Source organism: Ochotona curzoniae, unplaced genomic scaffold (assembly GCF_017591425.1).
Source record: "Ochotona curzoniae isolate NIBS_2020 unplaced genomic scaffold, NIBS_Ocur_1.0 contig_2855, whole genome shotgun sequence".
Taxonomy (NCBI): domain Eukaryota; kingdom Metazoa; phylum Chordata; class Mammalia; order Lagomorpha; family Ochotonidae; genus Ochotona; species Ochotona curzoniae.
In genome coordinates this window covers 764,573-786,083 of record NW_024465615.1, presented here as the reverse complement: position 1 = coordinate 786,083, position 21,511 = coordinate 764,573, and the positions used below count along the sequence as shown (strand labels likewise).

The following is a 21,511-nucleotide window of genomic DNA, read 5'->3' as shown; positions in this document are numbered from 1 at the left end:
TGTTTTGTGGATTTTATATAGAGCGGCACATTTAGTTTTAACAACAACCCTGAAGTCGATACTATAATTATCCCCACCTTATTAAAAAAAAAAAAACTGAACCATAGGAAAGTTATATGGCTTGCCCTAGTTCACACAGCTAGTAAATGATAGAGCTAGAATTCAAAGCTAGGCTACCTGGCTCTAGGATCTGTAAACTTAACATCAAGTTCCCTTCTAGGAACTGAGGACACCGTGTCTTAATGGCAGACCCCTGGTCATAACACCTTTAAGGGATGGAGCCAGAGCTCAAACCCAAGTCTTTTGACTTGATCCACCAAGCTTTCCTTAATAATATCAGGTGTGATCCAAGTTGTTGAGTGCCAAGTTGTAGTTAAATTCCGTCAGAGACAATACAGGCTGGAATAAAATATCATATCTCTAAACCATGAATGTTGTGCAGTGAGACAGCACCAGGTGCTTTAGCCTGGATATGGATGTATGGCACCCAAGACTGATGGTCACTGAGATAAAAGTACAACATTGCTGGGACCAGGCACGATAGCATAGTGGTTCAAGTCCTTGCCTTGCTTTTAATTATTGTTTGATTGTTTATGGGATGGTAGAGGCTATAGTTACAGGGGGATTTAACATTTGAAACTTTTGGGCCCAGCACCATGGCCTAGTGGCTAAAGTCCTCACCTTGAATGTACTGGGATCCCACATGGGCGCCGGTTCTAATCCTGGCAGCCCCGCTTCCCATCTAGCTCCTGCTTGTGGCCTGGGAAAGCAGTTGAGGATGGCCCAAAGTCTTGGGACCCTGCATTCATGTGGGAGAGCTGGAGGAAGTTCCTGGCTCCTGGCTTCAGATTGGTGCAGCACTGGCCGTTGGGGTCACTTGGAGAGTGAATCATTGAGTGGAAGATCTTCCTCTCTGTCTCTCCTCTCTGTATATCTGACTTTGCAACAAAAATACATAAATCTTTTTTTAAAAAAGTACAGCATTGTTTGCCAACTTGGCATTGCATAAATTTCTTTTTTCTAAACATTGCACTTTCATTACAATAATTTTGTCATCTTATTAAAGTCAGAATATTTTGTTTAAATCAATATGAATTTATGACCTTAATTTACCATGTCTTTTGTGGTAGCTGCATAGATTAACTTACAACCTTGAATTTGAAAAAAGGAATTACAGACTTGGTGGGTATTTTGTTGTTTGTTTTTGTAATTTGGTTCTTCAAATCTAGGTTCAGATATTTGAGTATGGAATTTAGGGGTGATGATGGGGTCAGCATTATGGCGTGCAGATAAAGCTGCCCCTGTGACACCTGCATTTCATATGGCTGTCAGTTCAGGTCCTGACTTCTCTACTTTCTTTCTTTCTTTTTTTTTTTTAAGATTTATTTATTTTTATTGGAAAGTCAGATATACACACAGGAGGAGAGACAGAGAGGAAGATCTTCCGTCCAATGATTCACTCCCCAAGTGGCCACAACGGCTGGAGCTGAGCCAATCTGAACCCAGGAGCCAGGGACTTTCTTCTGGATCCTCCATGCGGGTGCAGGGTCCCAAGGCTTTGGCCATCCTCGACTGCTTTCCCAGGCCACAAGCAGGGAGCTGGATGGGAAGTGGAGCTGCTGGGATTAGAACCGGCGCCCATATGGGAGCCTGGCACATTCAAGGCAAGGACTTTAGCCCTTAGGCCACTGTGCCGGGCCCTCTTTTTTTTTCAATCTTTTTAAGATTTATTTATTTTTAATTGCAAAGTCAGATATACAAAGAGGAGGAGAGACAGAGAGGAACATCTTCCATCCTATGATTCACTCCCCAAGTGAGCACAACGACTGGTGCTGCGCCGATCCGAAGCCAGGAGCCCAGATCCTCTTCCAGGTCTCCCACGCGGGTACAGGGTCCCAAGCCTTTGGGTCGTCCATGACTGCTTTCCCAGGCCACAAGCAGGGAGCTGGATGGGAAGTGGAGTTGCCGGGATAAGAACTGGCGCCCATGTGGGATCCTGGTGCATTCAAGACTAGGACTTTAGCTGCTAGGTCCCGGCGCCAGGCCCCTGGCTTCTCTACTTTCAATCCTGCTCTCTGTTGGTGGTCTGGGAAAGCAACAGTAGATGACTCAAGTGATTGGGGCACTGCCACACACAAGGAAAAACTGTGAGACATTGCTGATTCCTGACTTCAGCCTGGCCCAGCCCTAGGTCTGGATGTTGTGGCCTTTTAGGGGAGTGAATCAGCAAATGGAAGATTTCTCTCTCTCCCTGTGTTTCTGTCTTTCTGCAACTGTTTCAAATAAATAAATGTAAAAACGAACAAAAAGCATTTAGGGGTAATGAGAAAATTAGAGCAAATGACCATGTTGTTGGAGGCAACTTAAGGTCATTTCATACATTGCAGAAGCCTACCATGGTTCTGTTTCTACTGTTAATTCTAGTCAGACATTTTAAAACATTTTTAAGAGTAAGAACTCACCTGTCAGAAGCCTACTTGGCAAGCTCTTGCTTCTTCAGAGTCAGCTCAAGTATTGGCTTCCTGTGAAACCTTCGTTGTGTTTTCTTGGAGGACTTGGCTTTTCCTCTCACTGAATACCTGCTGCACCTCGGATATATCCTTGCTGTGGCATTGTTGCTAGTATATTGTAATTTACTGAATTTGTCTTCTAATCGTGAGCAAATCAAGGGCAAGAGCCAGAGTTTCTGAGTGCTGTAGATAAAAATGGTTAGCACTGGGTTTGTGTTGACTTTTTTTGTTATCTTTTTTTTGTTGTTGTTGTTCATTCCTTTTCTGTGCTTGCAGTTTCTGAAAATGGAGTTTCAAGCAGTAGTGATGGCTGTTGGTGGGGGATCTCGGATGACAGACCTGACTTCCAGCATTCCCAAGCCTCTGCTTCCAGTTGGGAATAAACCTTTAATTTGGTACCCATTGAACTTGCTTGAGCGTGTTGGATTTGAAGGTGAGCTGTGACAATGACATGTACTCATAAAATGTTTAGGGTGTTTGATCCCAGAGATGTGTCAGCATTAGGAGGATAAGCAAGGATGAATGAATGAAGACAAGACTCAGAATTGTCTGGAGACTACCCCTTTTACTTCAGAAACATGGGTATACTCTATTGTTATGTGAAAAAGATGGAGAAAGTAGCTGATCTCCACAATGACCTTAAGTGAACACTGAAATATCAGAAAGAGCAGATGGAGAATCTAAGTGCCTCATGGTCATTGCTTGTTGAGAATCTTATATGCCAGGTAATATGTGAAACACAGGGGTACGTAATTGAAAAGGTAACTCAGGCCCTGACTTCTAGAACCCTAAAGCCTGGTAGGAAGACATGTCTTTACTTTCTGCCTAGATGACTGGATACATATTGATGCCATTAACTAGAGAAAGGAATATGAGACAAGGAGCAGGTGTTTTTGTATGTGTCTGGATGTGAACATGTGATTTTTGTTATTGATTGATCGATTGTTCTGGTATTGACCAACTTCATTGATTGATTGATTGATTGATTAATTTGGAAGGCCGACTGACAGAGAGGAAAGGAGATATCTTCCATTTACTGGTTCATTCCCTAAAAGCCTGCAGCAGCCAAGGCTAGAGCAAGCTGAAGCCATGAGCCTGGAACTCCAAGTCGCCTGAGTGGGTGGCAGTAGCCTGAGATCTGGGCCATTATCTGTTGCCTCCCAAGTGCACTAGTAGGAAGCTGTGGTAGAAGCATGGAGTAGCCAAGGCACTCCAATGTGGAATGTGGATGTTCTAAGCAGGAATTTAGCCCATTGCTCTACAGTGCCTACCCTTGAACAGTTTAAGTAAAGATAACGAACTCATCTTTGGCTACATTGAGTTTGAGGTGTATTGTAGTTAGAATAAATTAGAGTGCCTGTTCAATGTAATATAATAGGTTGGCAGATCCTGGTTGCCCCATCCTGTGATCTAGTGTTTGTTTCTCTGAGAGTTTGTCTTGGAAAAGCCAAGTTCTCATGAACACTTGTTAAGAGATACATTTTGGTTACAGGCATGTGGCTCAGTGATTAAATAGCCACTTGGAATGCCTCAGATTAGAGTATCTGTTTCAAGACGCAGCTGTTTTGCTTCCAATCCAGCTTCCTACTGAGGTGCATCCTGGGAGGCAACAGGTGATGGCTCAAGTGCCTTGGAACCTTTCCATACATGTGGGAGACATGGATGGGATTTTAGGCTGCTGACTTAGGGTTGGCCTAGCCCTGGCTGTTGTGGGCATTTGGGAAATGAATCTGTCAGTAGAAATCTATCTCTGTCCTTCTGCCTATCAAATAAAATAAATAGTTTTTAAAGATTTCCTTTTTATGGCTCAGTTTCACAGATGAAGGAGATTGTGACACATCTTGATAGATTTACGGGCAGCAGCTTTAACCTCTGAATCGTGAAATTGGACCCCAAAGTTCCTCATTTATAAAATGAGATTATTATTAGAATTGAGAGTACTTATAAACATATTAAAAATGCTCAGTAATATTAGCAGTTATTATATGTAGAAACAGACCAAACCTATATTGAAATTATGAGACCATTTTCTAAATGAATGAGCTTTTGTGCTTTTTTTTCCCCCATACATGCTATAGAGGTCATTGTGGTTACAACCAAGGATATCCAAAAGGCTCTCTGTGCAGAATTCAAGATGAAAATGAAGGCTGATATTGTGTGTATTCCTGATGAGGCTGACATGGGAACTGCAGATTCTCTGCGCTACATATATCCAAAGCTTAAGGTGAAAACCTATTTGTTGACTTCTATTGTTTATCAAAGATAAATAATATTTTGTTTTCCCAGTCATTAGAATTTATGAAACTTTAAAAATGCATTCCTGTATCTCATGGTACCACCTTCAGTTGCTTTTTTGGTTTGATTATTAGGAAAGATTTAGACATTTAGTTGTTAACAATTTTTTTTAGATCTAATTTAATTTTTTTTTTAATTGGTAAAGCAGATCAGATTTACAGAGAGAAGAGACAGAGGGAAAGATTCTCTATTTACCAGTCCACTCCCCAAATGGCTGCAGACAGCCAGAGCTGAGCCAATCCAAAGCCAGGAACAACTTGCAGGTGCACTGTTCCCAAGCAGGTATCCCATGCAGGTGCACTGTTCCCATGCAGGTATCCCATGCAGGTGCAGTGTTCCCATGCTGGTGCAGTGTTCCAAGGCTTTGGTCCATCTTCTACTGCTTCCCAGGCCATAAACAAGAAGCTGGATGGGGAGTGGAACAGCCAGGACATGAACTGGTGCCCATATGGGATCTCAGAGCACTTACAGGTTGAGGATTTAGCTATTGAGCTAGCATGCCAGACCCTTTATTTATTTAAGATTTATTTTTATTTGAAAGGCATAGTGGCAGAGTGGGAGAGACAGAGAGGTTCATACCTCAGACTGGCTACAATGGATGAGGCTGGACCAGACTGAAGCCAGGAGGCCTGAACTCCATCTTGGTCTCACATGGGGGTGGCAGGGCTGAAATATTTCACTACATTCCAACGTGCATTAGCAGGGTGCTGGATCAGAAGCAGGGTAGACAGGACTCTAACTGGATTTTATATGGGATGTCAGCATCACAAACAGCAATGTAAGCTGTAATCCTGCAATTCTGGCCCCACAGGAGTTTATATATATATATATATATTTTTTTTTTATGAGGAGCTAGACAAATCCTTAAAAGCCTTAACTCTCCCATATCTTTCAGCAATAATAAATCCTGATTTTAAAATATTCCAGCTTACTTCAAAAGATTCCTTTGGATATAGTTTTTGAACACGTGAAATTAATATATGATGACAGAATCAGAGTTACTGTTGACTGCAGATGGGGGCTTGGCTGGAAAGAAGCACATGGACACTTTCAGAAATTTCATATATTTTCCCCTGCCCCACCATGTGATAATGTTTTTTAAAATTTAAATTTATTTAATTTTAAATGTTTGTTATATGGGTGATGGGATTACAGATCTATACAGGTCTTTAAGTGGGATGGAAGGAAGGTATGTAAGGGTAAAGAAAGACCCTGCCCCCCGTGATCATGGTAGCAAGGGGGTAGAGGAGGAAATGGTGTGCTACTCCTTACTGCCAGATCACATCAGCATCAGGGGGCAGAGGTGGTCCTTTGTATTCTAGGGACCCTGACTGGGGGAACAATGTCCTGAGGGTTTTACATGAGTAGTGTGGATTGTTCTGAGAAGGTGTTGATTCTGCTGCATCAAGTGTGAGATGCCAGTTCCCATATTTCTTGGCTGTCAATGTTTTGGTATGTTCATAGTCTTAGATACTTGGTGGAAATCTTGGCCTGAAACATTGTTCATCCTACTCTTCCTCCTATCTTTTTGTGAGGCACTCGAGGTACTCTTGAATCTGAGAAGCCAGTTGTCTTGTCTTTTGTGTGTATCCTAGTAGGTTGTCTCTGCTTACATAGAGTCAGTAAAGGGGCAGGCTAGTTATGCAACCTGTGCTCTGAGGCAGACCAGATGTTTGCATAGCACTCCCTGAGGTTGGGGGCTGGGTGGAGTGAACTCCTAAGAGCCCCTACTGAGTTGGTCCCCAGATTTGGTTCCTGTTTGTGCCAGCAGGCGCAGCAGCAGAGCTTATCCCTGCCTGCCGCTAGACCCAGCCTCATGTGTGCAGTGCTGAAGGCCAGCTCCAGCCAAGTTTGGAGCTCAAGAAGGGTGTATGACATTGGTGAAAAGAAAAGACCTGGGCACTGTCACTTGGTGCCCTCTCACAACAGCCCAAGAAGCTGTTCTTTTTTATTCACTCAGACACATTACAAGCTTCTACACAAACAACTAATTGTTCTATTTTTCCTTCAAGACTAAGGGGGCATGTATAGACGTTTGGTCATTCTGTCTGTACTTCATGGCTAAGCAGGTGCCCCTAAAGATAATTCTACAAAATACTGTATTCATATTCTTCAAAGCAAGCTATTATTCATTCTTCAACAGTAGCCATGGAGCGACAGCCAGAACTCCAAGGCCAAAGCATATGTGATTACCTGCTAATCAGTAATACATTCCTACCACATTTCTATTCTTACAGTTTACCCATCATTTAATGGGAAAATATATCACAAGAAAAAAAAAACATAAAAATCCAAGGCAAAAGTTTCAAAAAAAATCTTTTTGTTAAAGATTTATTTATTTATTTTTTATTACAAAGTGAAATATACAGAGAGGGCGATCTTCCATCAGATGATTCTCTCCCCAAGTGAGTGCAATAGCAGGTGCTGTGCCTCTCCGAAGCCAGGATCCAGGAACTTCCTCCAGGTCTCCGAAGTGGGTGCAGGTTCCCAAGGCCTTTGGGTTGTCCTTGACTGCTTTCCCAGGCCACAAGCAGGGAGCTGGATGGGAAGTGGAGCTGCTGGGATTAGAACCGGCGCCCATATCAGATCCCAGCATGTTCAAGGCGAGGACTTTAGCCACTAGGCCATGGCGCTGGGCCCAACAGTTTCAAATGTTAAGTCCCCCTGTAACTGTAGCCTCTACCATCCCATAAACAAACAATAATTAAAAGCATATTTCTTTAATGAAAGCATTCTTAATTACTCTAGCTAAAAATTATAAAAGTGGCTAAAACAGTTAACATTTTCTGTGCTCCAAAGAAATTGTTAAGACAGGCTAGCCTTTGAGATCCCAATAACTATGTTTATTGCCATAGCAGTTTCAACTCTTACTCCCATCACTTGCGTTAATATTTAGGGTATTTATCAAGCCCTTTCCCAGAAGGTGTGTTGCATGTCTGAGCCAGATTCTGAAGCAGTGTTTAAGCACCCCATAAGGTGTCCAGGGATGGCATGGGCTTAATTGTGCTCCTGTGTGTGTAAATTATCAAAGGCCCACTCACCAAAACATTATTAGTGACATTAACTCTCAAGCTCACATGGGTTGCAAAAACCATCTCACAAGGGTAAACAACAATGCCTCAATAGGTTACAGTTTTTAGTGGGGTGGTTGAGTGTCCGAGCAAAAAGGGGGTGATACCACGTCAAAGTTGTCAGAGAGACATCTGCTGGGCCCTGCCAAAGAGCTGGAAGCTTCCCTGGGCCCAACCAAACAGGGGAGCTGTTCTCTTCACATCTTTGTGTCATCCACACCAACTGCACGGACCCCAGCACTGCAGCCTGTTTGGGGTGACCCCCAAGAACTCTAAGCATATGCACATCCAGATCTGGACCCTGCATGTGCCAGTACTTGCTGCAGCCTAGCCCATCATACTTCCATACTCAGCTCTTACCTTTTAAGAGTACTGGTGGGTGCTATGGCCTAGTCAGGGAGTTCTCTGTGGATTCCTTTCAGGTCTGCTCCTAGGCCAGACCCTCCCATGTGCAAGGGGGATGATTTAGCCTAACCTGGCACAGGTGCCCCAGTACCAGTTCACACCAACAAGTGCTATAGCTTAGTCTGGCCTGTCCCATCCCTAGTCCCAGCTTTGGTGTGTGCTGGCAGGTGAGTAGCCTGGCCCAGCCTGCCCACAGAACTGATTCTTTCTTTTGCCAGTGGGTGCTGTGGCCTAGTAGGGGAGACCCGAGGGCCTCTTTCAGGCCCATCGCAGACCTGATTCTCACATTTATCGGCTGGTGATGCAGCCTAGCCCAACCCAGCCCAGCCCAGTCCAGGTTGGCCCAGCTCTGGCTTGCTCATGCTGGGAAGTGTTGCAGCCTAGACCAGCCTACCCTCAGATCTGGCTGTCATGTGTACTGGCAAGTGCTGTGGCCTGGCCTGCCCCCTCCCTAGGTCTAGCTCTCATGTGCACCAGTGGGTGCTGTAGCCTAGTTGGATAGATCCCTGAGGATCTCTACCAGGCTCACTCCCAGACCTGGCTTTCACTTTTGTTGGTAGGTGCAGCAGCCTAGCCAGGCTCAGCCTGCCCTAAGCCCAGTTTACTCCTAACCCTGACTCATGCGTACTAGTGGGTGCTATAGCCTAGGCCCAGCCTACTCCCAGATCTTGCTCTTGTGTACCCTGACAGGTGCTGTGGCCTAGCCTGGTCCACCCCCAGAACCTAGCTCTTACTTGTACTAGTGAGTGTTGTGGCTTGGTTGGGAGACTCCTGAGGACCCCTACCAGGCCTGTCCCCAGACCCTGTTCTCACATTCACCAATGGGTGCTGCAACCTAGCCAGGCCCAGCCTGCCCCCAGTCCAGTGAGTACCCTGAGCCAGCCTGGCTCTGCCTACCTCTAGCCCTGGCTTTCATGTTTGCCAGCAGGTACTGCAACCTAGACTGGCTTGGCTCATCACTAGACCCGACCTTTGCAAATGCTGGCAGATGCTGCGACCCAGCTCAACTGGACCCACCCTCAGCCCCAGCTCACATGCGTAGCAAGAGTTGCAGCATAGTCAGGGTGACCCTAAAGAACTCCTACCAGACTCGCTGCCCCCTCCTCTCCCACCCCCAAACATGGTTCTTGTGAGCACTGGCTGGTGGTGCTGCAACCTAGCCTGGCTTGGTCTGCCCCAACTCTGGCTCTTGTACATGACCAGGTGATTTAGTCTGACCCAGGGAGGTCCTCTGGATTCCCTCTTATGATCCAACCCATCTCAGCTTCCTTGATTACCTGCTGGTACTGTGGCCTGGAAGCCCCCCAGCAATCATTTTATATAAGTCAAATAAACCCTCAGCAGCCCCACTTCAACTTGTCCCAGTCCCCCAACTCCTAGCAATGCATAACCACCCCCCTCCTAGCACTTGTGGTGGTGGCCCTGACTGGTATAAACCATGGTGGCATGACAGGTACTCTGTCCTCTTCTCAGATCTATACTGGCACACTGGTATAGTTAACACAGAGTTGGTGTTAACCAGGCCCAGAATGTCTGCCAGCTATTGGCTGTTTTTGTCCAGCAATGTACCACTTTCATGGGTAAAAGGCAACTTAGGCAGTTGCCTACATTTGGAGTATAATATTTGAGTTTACTATCATGTGCTTAAGAAGTGTATAACCATGAAATTACTGTCTCCCTAAGGATTTGTATCCCATAAGCTAAGAAAGATCCATATGGCTTTCAGGGGTCCATGTATCAGGGGTCCATCTTGCATTGCCTTTCCAGGAAGCTGGATTGGAAACACAGCAGCCAGGACTTAAACTGGCACTCCTGGACAGGAATCTGGCATTAAAAGTAGTGGCTTAACCTTCCGTACCACAGTGCTGGGCCCTCACTGTAGTTTCAGTTTAGATTCCCCTGATAATGAAGCTAACTCCCTTTTTTGATGTTTCATGGCCATTCATGAAATATCTATTTTCAAGGTATTTGTGTATCTTCCAGTAGAGTTTTTTGTTACTGATTATAGAAAAATTTTTAATATGTTTTAGTTGCAAGTATTTTGTCAAATGTGCAGTGAGAATATTTTCTGACAGCTTGGGCTTTCCTTTTCATTTTACTTCAATGTCTTTCAAAGACTAGAAGTTTTATATATTGAGGAAATCTAAATTACTTTTGCTTCTATGAATATTACCTTTTGTTTTCTAAGAAATCTTTGCTTGCCTGAAGTATGTGATATTCTTTGATTTTATTTTTTTTTAAAGATTTATTTTTATTATTTTTTCATTGGAAAGGCGGATATACAGAGAGGAGAGACAGAGAGGAAGATCTTCCATCCGATGATTCACTCCCCAAGTGAGCACAACGGGCCGATACTATGCCGATCCGAAGCCAGGAGCTTCTTCCGGGTCTCCCACGTGGGTGCAGGTTCCCAAAGCTTTAGGCCGTCCTCGACTGCTTTCCCAGGCCACAGGCAGGGAGCTGGAAGGGAAGCGGGGCTGCCGGGATTAGAACCGGCGCCCATATGGGATCCCGGGCGTGCAAGGCGAGGACCTTTAACCACTTGCGCCACCGCGCCGGGCCCCTCTTTGATTTTATTTTTACAAGATTTTTTTTTATTTATGTGGAAGACAGAGAAGGTGAGACAGATATCTTACATCCATCCACTGGTTCTCTCCTGAAATGGCTATCATGACGGGGTCTGGGGCAGGTTTCAGCCAGGAACCTGAAACTCCATCCATGTCTCTCATAAGGCTAGCAGGGTTCTGCTGATTTCCCACGTGCGTTAATAGCAGGAAGTTGGATTGGAAGTGTAGCAGCTAGGACTGGAATTGGTGATCATGGGATTCTGAGGTTACAGGTTGTGGCTTAACCTATTGTACCACAATATCAGCCCCTAACAGTAACACTTATGTATAGTGTTTATACACACACACACACATTTATTTATTTTGGGCCTGGCATGGTAGACTGCTGGCTAAAGTCCTCACCTTGTTGTTTTTTTTTTTTTTTTTAAGATTTATTTATTTGTTGGAAAGTCAGATATACAGAGAGGAGGAGAGACAGAGAGGAAGATCTTCCGTCTGATGATTCACTCCCCAAGTGAGCGCAACAGCAGGTGCTGTGCCTCTCCAAAGCCAGGATCCAGGAACTTATTCCGGGTCTCCCACAAGGGTGCAGGGTCCCAAGGCTTTGGGCCGTCCTCGACTGCCCTTCCAGGCCACAAGCAGGGAGCTGGATGGGAAGTGGAGCTGCTGGGATTAGAACCGGCACTTATATGGGATCCCGATGCATTCAAGGTGAGAACTTTAGCCACTAGGCTACGCCGCCGGGCCCTTAAGTCCTCACCTTGCATATGCTGGAATCCCATATGGGTGGTGGGATCCCATATGGGTGCTGGTTCATATCTCAGGCATGTGAGGCAAGGATTTAGTCACTAGGCTATTGTGCTGGGCTATATATATATGATATATACATATATATTGAAGATTTTTATTTATTTTTATTGGAAAGGCAGAACTATAGAGAAATAGGGAGAGAGAAAAAATTTCCATCTACTGGTTCTCTCCCCACGTGACCACATCAGCCAGGGCTGGACCAGGCCAGGTCTGTATGAGTGCAGGGGCCAAGCACTTGGGTCATCTTTCACTGCTTCCCCAGGCCATCAGTAGGGAACAAAATCAGAAGTGGAACAGCCAGGACGTTAAACCCTTATGGATGCCAGCACTGCAGGCAACAGTTTAACATACTATGCCAAATTGCCAGTCCCTGTCTTTTTTTCTTAAAAATTATTTTGGCTATTCTAGGTCCTTGTAACTTTCAGAAAAAGTTTGTCAGTTTCTACTAAAGTTTCTTTCTGGGATTTTGATTGGAAGTGCATTGAATTCTGTAGATGAGTTTCAGGAGATTTAACATCTTAATGTTGTGTTTTCCATTTCTGAACATGATTTGTATATTTGTTTCCTTTAATTTCTTTCAACAGTGTTTATAATTTCCAGTCTAGATGTTTTGGGTCTATCTTGGTGAATTTATTTTACTCATAGATCAGTGTTTTAGTGATACTATAACTGATATTTTGAATTCTATTTTTCCATTGTTCATTACTTTGAAATATAATTATTGTTTTTTTATTTTGAATTTAGATCCTGTGACTGTTAAGTTGTAAATTCCCTTACCATTTTCTGTATATATATTATTACATTGCCTATAACCCAAGTCAGGATTATGTTTTCTTTTTTATCTTTCTGGCCATTTCCATGTAGTTTGTGGCCTGCCTTTCTGCTTTCCTGTATATCCAGCCAACTGGCCTTTGTTGCCTCTGATTACAGTGGAGGCTCTAGCAGCATAAAACCAAGGGTGTTACTTTCCAGAGTGCGGGAAGTTGCTTATTTCCTTAGAGGAGACAGGGAGAATTTCACTGTTAATGAGAAGAGAATTTGGTTCTCTCACTGGAACAGAAGCCAGGTTTATTAGGAAATTTGGAATTTTTCTTTCTTTCTTTCTTTTCAAATATTAAAACATTTGTTTTAATTGGAAAGGCAGATCAGATTTATATTGAGAAGGAGATACAGAGAGAAAGATCTTCCATCCATTGGTTCACTCCCCAAATGGCTGCAGTGGACCAGTCTGAGCTGATCTGAAGCCAGGAGCCCAGAGCTTCCTCTGAGTCTCCCATGCAGGTGCAGGGTTCTGAGGCTTGGGCCATCCTCCACTGCTTTCTCAGGGCACAAGCAGGGAGCTGGATGGGAAGTGGAGTAACTGGGACACAAACCAGCACCCAAATGAGATCCTGGCACTGGCAAGCACAAGATTTAGCCACTGAACCATGGCATTGGGCCCAATTTTTTTCAGTTATTAAAAACTGTTAAATTCACATAACAAAGATTACTGTCTTTTTAAAGTTAAGTAATAATTCTAAAAAAGATTTATTGATTTATTTGAAAGGAAAGTTTGAGAGAGAGAGAGATCTTCCATCTGTTGATTGACTTCCAAGTAGCCACAATGCCCAGGGCTGGACCAAGCCAGACCCAGGATCCAGGAGCTCCCAAGTAGGTGCAAGAGTCCAAAGACTTGAGCCATCTGCTGCTGCTTTCCTGGGTGTATTAGCAGGAAACACCCATATGCAATGTTGGCACTGTGGGTAGCCTAGCCAGCTATGCCACCACATTGGCCCCAGTTTACTATCTTAACCTTTTTTAAAGTGTACTGTTCAGTAATATTAAATACATTCATGATGTTCTACATTCTCCACCATCCATCTCCATGACTTTCATGTTATAAAATCGAATTTCTAAGCTCATTAAGTAATAGCTTCATACTTCCTCCAAACTTTAGCAACCACCATTCTTTTTTTTTTTTTTTTTTTCCGTTTTATGACATAGTTTCATAGGCTCTGGGATTCCCTCAACCCCTCCAAAAAGCCCTCCCCCCATATTGAATTCCTCCATATTGTTACAGTACTTCAGTTCATATCCGGTCAGGATTCCTTTATTATGGGTATGGATCATGCAGGGAGTCCAGCATCTTATTGTCCAGATAAAGTCAACAGTTTTATTTATTTAAGGGCCTGGTGTGGTAGCTTAGTGGCTAAAGTCCTCACCTTGAATGCACCAGGATCCCATGTAGGCACTGATTCTAATCTTTGCGGGCTCGCTTCCCATCCAGGTCCCTTCTTGTGGCCTTGGAAGTCCGTCGAGGACGGCCCACATCCTTGGGACCCTGCATCACATAGGAGACCCCAAAGAGGCTCCTGGCTTCAGATCAGTGCAGCTCTGTCTGTTGTGGCCATTTGAGGAATGAATCCAGATGGAAGATCTTCCTCTCTGTCTCTCTTCTTCTCTGTACATCTGCCTTTCCAATAAAGTAAATCTTTAAAAAATTATTTATATATTTTTTATCTGTTTGAAAGGAAGAAATCTTCCATCCTCTGGTTCGGTCCCCCAAATCCCATCGCGGCCAGTAGCCTGAAACTCAATTCAGGTCTCCTGTGTGGGTGGTGGGGACTCAATACTTGACTGATCACCTGCTCCCTTGGGATGCACATTAGCAGGGATCTGGAGTTGGAAGTGAAACCAGGACTTGAGCCCAGTGTTCCCAGCAGAGTCTTACCCACTGCTGTGACTTTGCCTGCTGTAAAGCTGAAATCATGTGCTATTTGTCTTTTTTTTTTTTTTTTAATGGAGATTTGTGTTTATAGGTTTTGCCTGTCCTCTTTGGAGGTAAGAGAAAATTATTATGAGGTGTGAGCAAGATCACACCAGACATGTCTAAGGTTTATTAAGGAGTCTTTATTAACCAAGCTTGGTGATAATAGAACATACTAGAAAGAGCAAATCACAAGTTCATATGGCAGCCCAACCAATGATAATCCAACCAAACATAATCCAAAAGGGAAACAAATAAATGGTCATTACCCTTAAGTTTATCCATTAAGTTGAAGACCTGTGTTTTAGCTTCCCCAATAATATAAGTTATCCTAAGAGACATGCAACGAATAACCTGGACACACTTACAAAGCTGCAGACATTTACCTTTTCCTGGCTTCGCTGCCCACATTCCATCACTGCTAGGCCTCACGTCTCCTGAACTCCTGATAGTACACAAACCAGAAACAACATTACTATATCCATTGTTCCATCTAAGCGGTACACAAGGACCATGATTGCTCTGACTAGCAGAGCTGGTAATGGGGACAGGGAGAGGGTCTGGGGATGAAGCACCGACAGGAGACCAGTGATGGTAGAAGTCTCTGCTAAGTCTCCCTTTATTGCTCCTTCACCTCTCCTTATATACTCTTCTCCCTCATGCCCTAATTTAGCCAGGATATTGGGTACAGATGAGTCCAATTAGTCTAGGTGTTTTTAGCCACAAGTCCAGTTCCTGTTCTTGCCCAGCTCAATGAGCACTAATCAGGTCCTTAGCCCACTGTCAATGGGTGCTGGCTATTATTGGTGGCACCCCATAACAAAATGATAAGGCTTTGGGCCATCCTCGACTGCTTTCCCAGGCCATATGTAGGGAGCTGGATGGGAAGTGAAGCAGCTGGGACACAAACTGGTACCCATATGGGATTCCAGTGCATGCATAACAAAACTCCATAACAAAATGATGTGATATACAGTGACTTGAGATGGAATTTTCTGACTGCATACATGCAGTGGTGTGAATTTCTCTTGTTTTGATCGCCACTTCTCTTTTTTGTATTTAGACATAGTTTGAAAGCCAGCTTGAATCTTGTACTTTTCAGTATACTAAGCTAAAACACTCATTTTTTTTTTTTATTGTTGCTTACATTATATTATGTAGTACAGTTTTATAGGCGCTGGGGATCCCCCCCACCCCTCCCATACCCCTCCTCCCATGGTGGATTCCTCCACCTTGTTGCATAACCATAGTTCAAGTTCAGTTGAGATTCATTGCTTGCAAACACATGCCTAGCATAAAGTTCAGCGTCTTATTGTCCAGATAAGTTCAGTGGCCTCTTGGGGAGACCTTCTATGGTCTGAAGATAGGTCTAACAGAGTAAAGATCCAGTCAGTTAAAAGCCCCAACAAGGCCTCAGTATCATTATACAACATTATGGAATTAATTGACATAGTATTGGGTAAACAATATGTTAAGAATAATGCAAGTTCCATTCTTCGAAACATCTGGGTTGAGACAGTATCAATGACAGGTTCAAAAAATAACAAACAACCAAACAAAAAATTACAGGTTAAATCAAGGCAAACATGTGGTATCTAATCTTTTGGGATTCGCTCATTTCCCTTAGCATTATAGTTTCCAGTTGTGCCCATTTAGCCACAAAGAACTGCATTTTGTTTTTTTTAATAGCTGAGTAGTATTCCATGGAGTAGATGAACCAAAGCTTTCTTATCCAATCTTCTGCTGATGGGCATTTCGGTTGCTTCCATGTTTTCACAATTACTGATTGTGCTGCAATGAACATAGGGATGCATGTTGGTTTGTCGTAAAACAGGTGTTTTGGATATATTCCTAGGAGTGCTATTGCTGGGTCATATGGTATGCAGATTTTGAGTTGTTTGAGTGTTCTCCAGACTGATTTCCATAAAGGCTGTACCAATTTGCAGCTCCACCAGCAGTGGAGTAGGGTTCCCTTTTCCCCGCATCCTCGCCAGCAAGCGTCGTTGGTGTTCTTGTTTATGTGGGCCAATCTTACTGGTGTTAGGTGGTACCTCATCGATGTTTTAATTTGGATTTCCCTTATTGCTAGGGAGCTGGAACATTTTTTCATATGTTTGTTTGCCATTTGGGCTTGTTCCTTTGTGAAATGTTTGCCCATTTCCCGTGCCCATTTCTTGAGTGGCTTGTTTGTTTTGGTTTTTTGGTTGTTTTGAAGTTCTTTGTATATCCTGGAAATTAGCCCCCTATCGCCTATATCGTGTGCAAAGATCTTCTCCCACTCTGTGGGTTGCTTTTTTACTTTGTTGATTGTTTCCCTTGCTGTACAGAAGCTTCTTAGTTTGATGAGGTCCCATTTGTTTATTCTGTTCTCAACTGCTATTGCTTTTGGTGTCCTTCTTAGAAAGTCAGGACCTACTCCTAGGTCTTGCAGGGTATTTCCTACATTTTCTTGCAAGAGTTTGAAGGTTTCTGGATGTAGGTTTAGGTCTTTTATCCATGTAGATTGGATCTTAGTGTATGGTGATAGATGTGGGTCTATCTTTTTGTTTCTACAGGCTATCAGCCAGTTGTCCCAACAACATTTACTAAAGAGTCCTTCCCACTTGCTTAAGCTGTCATTGGTCTTTTTGTCAAAGATTAATTGGCTGTATCTGTGTGGATTCCCTTTTGGTGCTTCTATTCTATTCCATTGATCTTCCTTTCTGTCTTTGTGCCAGTACCAGGCTGTTTTGATAACCACTGCTCTATAGTATGTCCAGAGGTCCGGGATTGTGATTCCCCCTGCTAATTTCTTATTTTTCAGGATGGTTCTAGCTATTCGTGGTTTTTTGTGTTTCCAGATGAACTTTTGAATCATTGTATCCAGTTCCGTGAAGAATGTTTTGGGCAATTTGATTGGAATTGCGTTGAAAATGTATATTGCTTGTGGTAGTATAGACATTTTAATGATATTGATTTTGCCTATCCAGGAGCACGGGATGTTATTCCATCTTTTGAGGTTTTGTTCAATTTCCTTTTTAAATAGTTTGTAGTTTTCTTCGAATAGGTCTCCTACACTTTTGGTTAGATTTATTCCCAAATACTTCAGCTTCTCTCTGCTATTTTGAATGGTATCCTGTTGGTTAGATCTTCTTCCATCTTGGTGTTATTTGCGTACACTATGGCTGTTGATTTTCGTTCGTTAATTTTGTACCCCGCCACTCTGCCAAACTCTCGTATAAGTTCTAGCAGTTTCTGTATTGAGTCTCCTGGTTTTTCTATGTATAGGATTATGTCATCTGAAACACTCATTTTTTTTCCCTTGAAAATCTTGTTTGCTTTGCTACATAATGTATCCTGTTCAATGCTGTGAATATTATTTTTAGATTTATTTCTCTTAAGGTATTATGGTGTAATGTTTTATTCACTCTTGTGTTGTTTGTAGGTTAACTTTTATTTTTATTTTTAAAGATTCATTTATTTGAAAGGCAAAGCTGCAGAGGTGAGGGGTGATGAGAGAAGAGAGGCAGAGAGATCTTTCATTCATTGATGCACTCCTTAAGTGAACAGCCTGAACAGCCATTGCCAAATCCAAGAGCCTGAAACTCCATCTGAATCTCCCATGTGGCTGAGGCCCAAACATTTGGGCTGTCTTTCACTGCTTTCCTAAGTGCATTAGTAGGACGCTAGATCAGAAATGGATCAACTTGGGTCCAGGACAGTGGCTCAGAGCTCAATCCTCCCCTTGCATGCAGTGGGGTCCCATATGGGTGCCAGTTTGTGTCCCAGCTGCTTCACTTCCCATCCAGCTCCCTACCTATGGCTTGGGAAAGCAGTAGAGGATTGCCCAAAGCCTTAAGACCCTGCACCCACGTGGAATACCTGGAAGAGGTTTCTGTCTCCTGGCTTCAGATTGGCTTGACTGGCTGATGCAGCCACTTGGGGAGTAAATCTGTGGATGGGACATCTTTGTTTCTCTTTTTCTCTGTAAATATAACCTATCTTTCCAATAATAATAAATCTTTTTTAAAAAAGTATCACTTGTGTAGACCTAAATTCCATTGGGAATTTAGGCATATCCCTGTGTACATGATCTTGTCCTGTTTGTAGTATATATTATTTTGCTTTGTTTTATTTTCTTGGTCTTTAAATAAATTCAAATTAGAGCTTTTGTGACTTGCTAGTAGAAATTCAGGATAAAGATCTGGGATGTGATAGATCCTATATATGAGTTATGAACCTTCTGTTGAGCTTCTTATATGTTCACCTCTTCTTAAATTTAGATGACTGGCTCAGACAGTTATAACAAGGTGTGTATCATAGCTGTACAATGTTAGAATGCAAAATTTATTATAGTTGTACTACTGTAAATTCAGAGCCTATTGCTGTATATTTAAGATAGTCTTGCATTTGAATACAATAAAAACCTAATTAAAAAAAAAGTATCACTTGGGACTGGAACTGATACTTCTATGGGATGCTAGTATTGCAGGTAGATTAGTTCACTGTATCATGATGCTATCCCCAATTTTTAATGATTTAATTATTTACTTGAAAGCAGAGTTACAAACATCTTCCATATGCTGATTCACTTCCCAAATGGCCACAAGGACCAGAGCTGTACCAGTCTGAAGCCATGAGCCAAGAGATTCTTCTGGGTTTCCCATATGGGTATTGGGGACTCAACGACTTGCACATCATCCCTTGGCACATTAGCAGGGAGCTGAATCAGAAGCAAAACAGCTGGACTCGAACCAGCACCCATATAGTTTTATATGGAGCAGGCATTGGCTTTACTCTGTATGCCATTGTGCTGGCTCCCCAACTTTTATTTCTGACTGACTTTTTTTTATATGACTTTTAAAAGTTATTTCTAATTCGCCTCACTGCTAGTTTCTGTAATTCAGAGTTATGTTATACTTTTATACCTTATCTATCATTTTATTACTCAAAGTATATTCCAGTGTTAAAAGCCATGGATTTAATCTGTTTTGTGGCCATGGTTTTCTCACATGTGGTTGCATTGTCTGTAGGGATGTTAACCTTATTACTATCTTTTTTTGATAATTTTATATTTTTTTCTGGTCTTGATTTTTATCCTAAGTTGGTCTTCCAAAGTTCTGAGAAATGAAGAATGAGTTGGGATGGGGTTTCTAGCTTCATGCTCCTGCGGCTCTCTCTTTTGAGATCTTCCTTCGCTGTTTCATTATCTCCATTTTCTCTGGCCTTTCTCTTTGATTTGTACTCATTGTCCTTGTCCAACTCAGCTTGGATTCCATTCACAGAGATTTTTCCTTAGTGCAATTCATTGTTTATTTATTTTTATTTGAACAGCAGAGGGAGAGAGAGAAATCTGGCATCTAGTGTTTCACTTTACAAATACGTGCAACAGCTAGGGGTGGCTCATCCAGAAGCCGGAAGTCAGGAACTCAAACCAGGTTTCCTGCATGAGTGACAGGGACACAGGAAAAGTTGAACAGTCATGGCTGCTTCCCATGGATCCCATTAGCATGAAACTAGATTAGAAAGGAGAGCCAGGACTTACCTAAGCCAGGACTCTGATGTAGGGTGTAGTGTCCCCAGTGGCATCTTGACTGTTGTACCAAATACCTACCAGTCTGTGGTCCCACCAGGAGAACAAGTTAAAGTTCTGATTTGTTCCTCACAACTGATGATTTCAGATTTAAGTATTGTTTGTGTAATGGTTGTGAAATAGTACCTCATTGTTCGTTTAATTTTGTATTTCTTCTATTACTAGTGAGTCTGATTTTTTTTTTTTGCTTGATGCTTTGGCCATTTTCTTTTTAAATGAATTGTCTGTTTATATTCTTTTTTTGTTTGTATTTTTTCTTACTAATTTGTATATATGCTACATATTCTGTGTATTAGTCTTTTCCAAATTTTAATGGACTGCAGATAATGCTATCACCTTTGTTATGTTATCATTTGTCACACACAAGTTTTAACATTTTTGAGGCCCAGCACAGTAGGTCTCCCACATGGGTGAGGGTCCCAAGTCAGGGGACCAGAGGACCAAGTCAGGGCTGGACCAGGCTGAAGCCAAGAGCCAGGAATTTCACTTGGGTTCTCCTTGTCAGCAGCAGGGGCCTAAGCGCTTTGTCCATCTTCCACTCCTTTCCCAAACCCATCCTCAGTGTCAGGGTCAGAGCAGCCAGGATTTCAGCTGGGTTTCCATATGGGGTGCCAGCATTGCAAGTGGTTACGGCACTGTGCCTACCCATTACTGACTTCTTAAAAGAGTAGAGAACCTGGCATGATAGCATAATGGTTAATGTCCTCGCCTTGAAAGTGCCAGGATCCCATATGGGTACTGGTTCTAATCCCAGCAGCTCTACTTCCCGTCTACCTCCCTGTTTGTGGCCTGGGAAGGCAGTCGAGGATGGCCCAAAGTCTTGGGCCCTGCCCCTGCGAGAGATCCAGAAGAAGCTCCTGGTTCCTGACTCCTGGCTTTAGATCGGCACAGCTCAGGCTGTTGTGGTCACTTAGCGAATGAATCAGTAGACAAAAGATCTTCCGCTTTGTCTGTCCTCCTCTCTGTGTATCTGACTCTGCTATAAAAATAAATAAATCCTAAAAAAAAAAAAAAAAGAAGAAGAAAAAAGAAAAAGAAAGCAAAAGAAAGAATCAGAATTTGGTGTTAGTGGGCATTGTGGCTCAGCAGGTTAAATTTCTTCGAGTGTCCTGTATTCCATTTTGGATTATCAGGTCTAGCCCTAATTGCTCAATTTCCAATCCAGCTTCCTGTTTGTAGAATTTAGAAGGCAGTGGGTGATAGCTCGACTTCTGGGGCCCTGCCAGACTTGGGGAGACCTGAGTGGAGTTCTGGGCTGCTAGTTTTACCCTGGTTCAACCCTGTGTGTTGTGGACCTGCGAGGAGTGAACTAGAAGGTAGAAGCACTACCTGTCTCTCAAGTGGATGAAAATAAACAGTTTACTTTGACTTTTATTTATTATTATTATTATTTCAAAGGCAGAATGACACAAAGAGAGATCTTCCATCTACTAGTCTGCTCCCCAAATGGCCAGGAGTAAGGCCAAGAGCCAGGAGCTTTTTCCCAGCTTCCCATGTGAATGCAGGGTCCCAACCACCTGGGTCATCTTCCACTG

General features: G+C 43.0%; 1 protein-coding gene across 2 annotated transcripts in view; it reads left to right on the top strand.

Moving 5' to 3' along the window:
- EIF2B3 (eukaryotic translation initiation factor 2B subunit gamma) overlaps nucleotides 1–21,511 on the top strand; it is a 135,589-nt gene that overhangs the window by 1,562 nt on the left and 112,516 nt on the right. For both annotated transcript variants that reach the window (XM_040977732.1, XM_040977733.1), the window contains exons 2-3: nucleotides 2,787–2,943; nucleotides 4,589–4,734. In XM_040977732.1, coding sequence (XP_040833666.1) covers nucleotides 2,796–2,943; nucleotides 4,589–4,734 — 294 coding nt within the window. In that variant the 5' untranslated portion in view covers nucleotides 2,787–2,795. The remainder of the gene's footprint in view (nucleotides 1–2,786; nucleotides 2,944–4,588; nucleotides 4,735–21,511) is intronic.